Source organism: Rosa chinensis, chromosome 7, assembly GCF_002994745.2.
Source record: "Rosa chinensis cultivar Old Blush chromosome 7, RchiOBHm-V2, whole genome shotgun sequence".
Classification (NCBI taxonomy): domain Eukaryota; kingdom Viridiplantae; phylum Streptophyta; class Magnoliopsida; order Rosales; family Rosaceae; genus Rosa; species Rosa chinensis.
This window is the reverse complement of record NC_037094.1, coordinates 12653155-12659781: the sequence shown is the minus strand read 5'-3', so window position 1 is coordinate 12659781 and position 6627 is coordinate 12653155. Positions and strand designations below refer to the sequence as shown.

Below are 6627 nucleotides of genomic sequence, written 5' to 3'. Positions count from 1 at the left end.
TCATAATGCTCAAAAGAAATCATATTTTCTTTTGGCCAAAAGTAAAAAGATATCTACAAAAAGAAAATGTGAATGTACTCATAGAGAGATGAAGTAACATCTTGCATGCCATGTTAACGAAAAATAAAATAGGACAGAAAGCGGGGGGAGGGAAAAAGATAATATTTTACTAATCTATTACATTCTTTTAACTCATAAACTAAACTGTGATAGAAAGGCAGCCTCATGCCTCAAAAAGTTGCATCAAATATTGATCCACAGGATACTGCTTTAGTGTACTGAATCTGAAGCAAAAACACATCTATGCTAATTTGGGCTTTTTCTTTTGTATATCTGTTCGGCTTTTGCAGGTGAAAAATGATGCAAGCACAAATGGTTTTCGTTTTTGTTACTAGTAAGTTGTTTAGTATTCAATCAGTTTGCTCAACTTATCTAATCTCAACTCATTATCCACTCAAGTTCAGTCTGATGTAATCTTGCAAGTTGCAATGCAGGCCTTGCTAACTCTATTGATAGATTATGGTTCAGCAATAATGGGACAGAATCCAACCGAGGCTGAGCTCTAAGATATGATCAATGAAGTAGACTGTTAATGGATTTTTAACTTTCAAGCATTCTATTTGATTAATTGTAATCTATATATGTTGGTCATTGTAGATAATCATTTTTGCTAGATTTTGGATCTAGGTTTGCTGGCTGTTGTTGGTTTGTGTTGAATTACTACTAGTTATAAGTTATGCCTTAATAGTCTGCAATTGTTGTGTAAAAAAAAAGACTAGGGAAGATTCAAAAAAATAGGTTTTTGGTCTAAAGAGGTAAAAGTGGTAAGAAATCTGTTTTCCTTAAAAAAAAAAAATCCAAACTGGACCGGACCGAACCGAACCGATCGGGTTGGTTCGGTTTTTGGTTTCAAATTCTCAAAAACGCAAAACCGAACCGAACCGAACCGAGTCCTAATTCGGTTCGGTTTTCAGTTTAGGCTCAAAATCGAACTGTTCGGAACCGAACCCACCCCTAGCTCATATGGAGTTTTGCTAGTACCTAGTCTCAAGAATGCACGGTTTGCAGTATAGCAAGCAGTGTTAATTGCTTCGGCCCAAAGTTTTGGATTAAGTCCAGCTGAGTGTAGCATCACTCTTCCCATGTCTAGCAATACCATGTTCTTTCTCTCAACTACACCATTCTGTTGTGGGGTAATTCGAGCTGAAAACTCATGTGAAATTCCATGCTCAAGAAAAAAATCAGTAAACAAAGCATTCTTAAATTCAGTCCCATTATCAGTCCTAACTCTAACAATGCATAAGTTTGATGATGAATGTTTTTCATTTGTTATTCTTTTGCACAATCTCTTAAAGCTTTCAAATGTATCACTCTTTTCTCTAAGGAAATTCACCCAAGTAAAAAGTGAAAAGTCATCAACTACAACCAAAATGTATTTCTTACCACCCATGCTTTCGGTTTGTGAAGGTTCAACGAGGTCCATATGCATAAGTTCCAAAGGATGAGTTGTAGTAGATGAATTAACTGCTCCATGTGAGGCATGAGTTTGCTTACCTGCCTTGCAACCGTCACATATCTTGTCTGGCTTACCACTCAGAGATGGCATACCTCTTACACTTTCCTTGTGTGAAAGTTTCAACAAGTCTTGAAAATTTACATGCCCCAGATGCCTATGCCAAAGTTCAAGAACATCATCTGATGTCTTGGCTTTCAAACATGTCTGGACTTCAACAAATTTATTAGCATGTACATGATAACAATTATCTTTAGATCGCAAACCACCCATAATATTTTTGCCATTGTTATCAGTAACAATACATCTTGTTTTATTGAAATTTACATCTTCATAATCATCAGTTAATTGACTAACACTTATGAGATTTGCATGAAGCCCTTCAATAAACAAGACATTTTGAAGATTAGGAATACCTGGTGCATTTACCGTTCCCTTAGCCATTATCTTGGCCTTTTTTCCATCTCCAAAAGTGACTGATCCACTTGTGAATTCGCTTGAAAAAGACACAAACAAACTCTTTTCACCGGTCATATGTCTTGAGCACCCACTATCAACATACCAAACATCACCTTTCTTATTAGCAAGTGCAGTCAAGGCCACGAGACAAGTAGCTTCCACATATTCAAATTCATTGCTAGAGCTGCAAGAAGAGAGCAAACACATGGCATCAATACATTTAGAAGACATGTCATAATCATCTGTCTTAGCTGAGAAGCATTTGGGTCCTTTCTTGACCCAAATTGGTTTTGTTTTTGTTTCTAGGTCCACGGGGATTGAAGCCAGCTTTGCAATCCTAGCGATCAGATTCAGACCCTCTTTTAACTTAGCTTGCAATGAGGCAGGTGAATTAATTCTCAACGTTTTCCTCTGATTTTGAGTAACCCTGCGAAGCATATTGCACCTAGGACGTATGTGTCCTAATTTTCCACAATAATGACAAGTAGGAACGAAGTTTTTGGAGTTGTAAATATACCTGGGCTGACGCACAGAGGTGTGCTTGTCAGGACTTACCGAAAGACTTTCCTGATGTGAATGAATGACTTCACGAGGTTCTGTTCTTCCAGCCAATTTGGTGCCAGACGTGTTGTCACTAGTGCTTTGTGATTGGCTTGAAGAACTCTCACCTTCCATACTTTTTACAAAAACTAAAGGTTTGCTGGACTAGCCATTATATCCTAATCCTTCTTTATTACCATGAGCTTTGCCAATTCCCATCATTTTAGAGACTTTTTCAGACCCTATAGAGAATTTGTTAAAGCTTTCCTTGACCCTCAATAATTCTTCTTGCAATTTCTCATTCTCAAGGGTTAGAGAAACATTTAAGGAGGATTGAGCCTTATTTTCAACCTGCAAAACTTTGATTTTGTTAGTAATCTCATCATGCACCTTGTTCCAGTCTTGAGACTTGACCTTACCGTGCAACACTTTAATCTTATCAACAAGGTCAGTACGCTCGTCTTCCCATTCTTTCATAGATATTTCAAATTTTTGCTCAATTTTTTCTTTCTCACCCCTTAAGAATTCAATTTCCTCTTCAAGCTTATTATTTTTCTTAAGAACAATTCTTGAGGCATTGTACAATTGCTTGCACTTTTCATTTGTTTCTTCATCCAAAGTGTCATCTTCTAAATTAGAAACATCAAATAATTCAGAATTAAAGGAGGAAGTAAGAGCAAGATTTACCTCTTCGCCATCAGATTGAGTACTTTCATCTGTCACTCCAAGTAGACTTTAAAGCCTTGTTTCCACGCAAATTGTACCTCTTGTTGCCACAATCGGCAGCAAGATGTCCAATTCCACCACACTCAAAGCATTTAGGCTTGTCAGGAAAATTCTTCTTTTGAGGGAATTTAGCAAACTTTGAATTTTTATCAAATCGATTTTCAGATATTTGACCCATTCTTGAATCAGAATTTTTTTTTGAAGTATTGCCTGAAGATTTTTTGCTTTTCAAAAAGGGAAAGACTTCGGTGCATTAATGCACCCATACGTGATCTACGTGGCAAGCAATTACTGGTACACTTGGATGGTAGGCCCTGCAGGTGCAACTGGTTACCTGAAGATCCAGCCATTTGACCGTTTGGAGCATTTGAAAATCGAAACCAAAGTGACCGTTTGGCTCGACTTCTCTGTTCTCTCTCTTGCCCTTCTCTCTCTGTTGTCTCTTCCCTATCTCTCTCTGTTCTCTCTCTTCCCCATCTTTCTCTGGCTCGACTTCTCTGTTATCTCTCTTCCCTCATTTATCCTCATTTATCTGAGACTGAAGCACCGATGGACAAAACAACAAAGGGTTGTAGCAAGGAAGGGACTCGAGCTGATGAAACACGAACTGATGATGAAGTGTTCAACGATGTCCCAGACTACAGAAGATTGAAGGTTAAAGATGTGAAGGCTATGACGTTTAAGACAGTAGAGGACTTAGAGAGGTTCTATTCTGGATATTCCTTGGCACTTGGCTTTGGATTTAGGAAGGATACCAAAGGAGAGGCTGAAGGTATGATCCGGAGGAGACAATGGCTTTGCAACAAGCAAGGGACTTGAGCTAAAAAGTAGTTCGTACTGGACGGAAGGGGTCGTACTCCTTGGAGAATTACAAGGGTAAATTGCAAGGCTAAATTCAGGGTCAATTACAACGAGCTTGTAGGAGCTTATGTGGTGAAAGACTTTGTTCCAGAGCATTCTCACGAATTAACAATTAGAAACTAGACTGCCTTCATTCGTTCGCATCGAAATGTCGACAAATCAGACTTGGCCCGTGCAAATACAATGTCTAAAGTGTCAATCAGACCTTGCCATGCGTATGAGTACATGGTGGAGCAGGCGGGGGGATATAAGATAGTGGGATTTATTGAGAAGGACCTGTACAACAGACTTGACCAACAACGGCGCACCACTTCCTTTGAGAGTGACTCCGAAGGCGCACTTGCCTACATGAACGCTCCGGCGTCATAAGACCCATACTTCTACTGCAGGTTAAATGTAGATATAGAAGACAGGTTAGCAAACATGTTTTGGCTAGATGGGAATGCATTTGTTGATTTTATGTGTTACGGGGATGTGCTGATCTTTAATAGCACATACAAAACCAATGTTTACAAAAAGCCATTGGTTTTGTTTGTTGGGTCAAACAATCAACGGGGAAATATTTTGTTTGGTGCTACTCTTCTTGTCGATGAAACGGTGGAGACATACACTTGGCTGTTGCGTTCATTTTTGGATGCAATGAATGGGAAGATGCCAACAGCTGTACTCACAGATAGAGATGAAGCCATGAGTAGTGCAATTGAAGACGTGATGCCACAAGCAAAGCACTGTCTTTGTGCTTGGAACCTTTCCAGAAACGCCAACACTAATTTGAAGTACGACGAAAAGTTGAAAGCTTTTAACAGGTGCATGAGAAAATTTCAAACTGTAGAGCAGTTCGAAGTAATGTGGCACAACATGGTGGAGAAATTCGATCTCCACAACATTTTCTGGATCAACATGATGTATGAGAAACAAGATAAGTGGGCTCAAGCATATTTTAGGAACCATTTTATGGCTGGCATGAGAAGCATGCAGAGGTGTGAGGGCATGAATAGGTTCATCAAAGACTCTATTGGGAGCGGCATGAAACTGGTCGAAGTCATTCCGAGGATGGACCGAGCACTCATGAGATTGAGAAACAATCAAGTAAGGGATGACTTTAATACTATGAACTCAACCCCTGTTCTCGAAACTCACCTGAAAGACTTGGAGAATCTTGCAGCTTCTATATACACATACGATGTGTTTAAGTGGGTTAGGAAGGAGATCAGGAAGGAGAGCCAAGCCACACTACGACAAGGACCAGAGTACTTTGAAGATGGGTACCGTGTTTACACAATGTCAGCTTACAAGTGGCCTGATTTTGAGCACAAGGTAGTTTACTACCATGGGAAAAACACTGAAAGTGGAGCAGACCCCATCATGGTATGTTCTTGTAACATGTTTCAGTATTGGGGAGTCCTATATCGTCACATGTTCATAGTGATGAAACACGAATGCATCAATAAGATTCAAAAGTCACTGATTGTGAAGAGATGGTCGAAGTCTGCTAGAGATGTGTGTGTTCAATCAAATATCCAGAACAAGATATTTCCAAAGAAGTCCTGGAAGTTAGTAGGTATGGTGCTGTGAGTGCTGATTGCAACCAAATGTGTTTTTATGCCTCGAAGACAGAAGCAGGGTACAACATGTTGAGGAGAGAGATAAATAGACTGACAGCAATAATGGAAGGGTTGTCGAGAGACTGTGAACAGGTTCAAAGTATAGCTACACCGAAGAGTAAAAGTTGTGTTTTAAGAGATCCTATCACCACTAGGACCAAAGGCAGAGAAGCCAAAAGAGACAAAAAGTATGAGCCATCCAAACGACTAATTACTTGTAGTTATTGCAAAGGTCCTGGCCACAATACTCAGACATGTGAAGATAGGAAGGAGAAAGAAGCTGAGAAGAGAGGCGGCAAAGAAGCTGACAAGACAGGCGGCGAAGGAAGCAACACTTCTTGGAATGCAACACCTGCGAAAAGATCCATTCATTGTAGTAGATGCAAAGGTGCTGGGCACACATATCGTACATGCAAAAAGGTGACCTCATTATGAAGTATTGAGTAGAGCTTGTGATAACGATCTTGTGCCAATCTTAGTTCTAGTTGCAGATAGTAGTGAGTAGAGATTGTGATAATGATCTTGTGCCAATCTTAGTGCTAGTTGCAGGTTGAGTTCACCTGACACTTGTAGTGATTTTGTAGTAGAGCCAATATTATGGGTTATTGTATGGTCTACTAGTCAAAGCATTCATATCTCACAAATCATGTAGACATTTTGAAAAAAAATGGAATGTTTAAGGAAAATATGATTCGAGAATTGTAGAGAGAATTGTGTGTATTCTATTATTGATATTAGGAGCCTTTTATATAGGGATTTACAAAGTACATAATCTTGTCATACAAGGAAATATAATCCGAATATAATTAGGAAATCTAGAACTTTCTCTCCTATTACAACTCTAGAACTAAACCCTAGTTTGAAGAGGCACACTCAATGTCGATATCCTTCAATACTCTCCCTTGTGCCGCTCAAACTTAGTAA

General features: G+C 39.2%; 1 protein-coding gene across 1 annotated transcript; it reads left to right on the top strand.

The window, feature by feature from the left end:
- The first annotated feature begins 4522 nt into the window (after positions 1-4522).
- Positions 4523-5674, top strand: LOC112177421 (protein FAR1-RELATED SEQUENCE 5-like). The gene has a single exon (XM_024315710.1). The coding sequence runs from the start codon at positions 4523-4525 to the stop codon at positions 5672-5674; it is 1152 nt and encodes a 383-aa protein (XP_024171478.1).
- Positions 5675-6627: the final 953 nt, after the last annotated feature.

Coding starts and splice junctions, on each gene's coding strand:
- LOC112177421 (XM_024315710.1), top strand. CDS start 4,523: ATGTTTTGGCTAGATGGGAATGCATTTGTTGATTTTATGTGTTACGGG.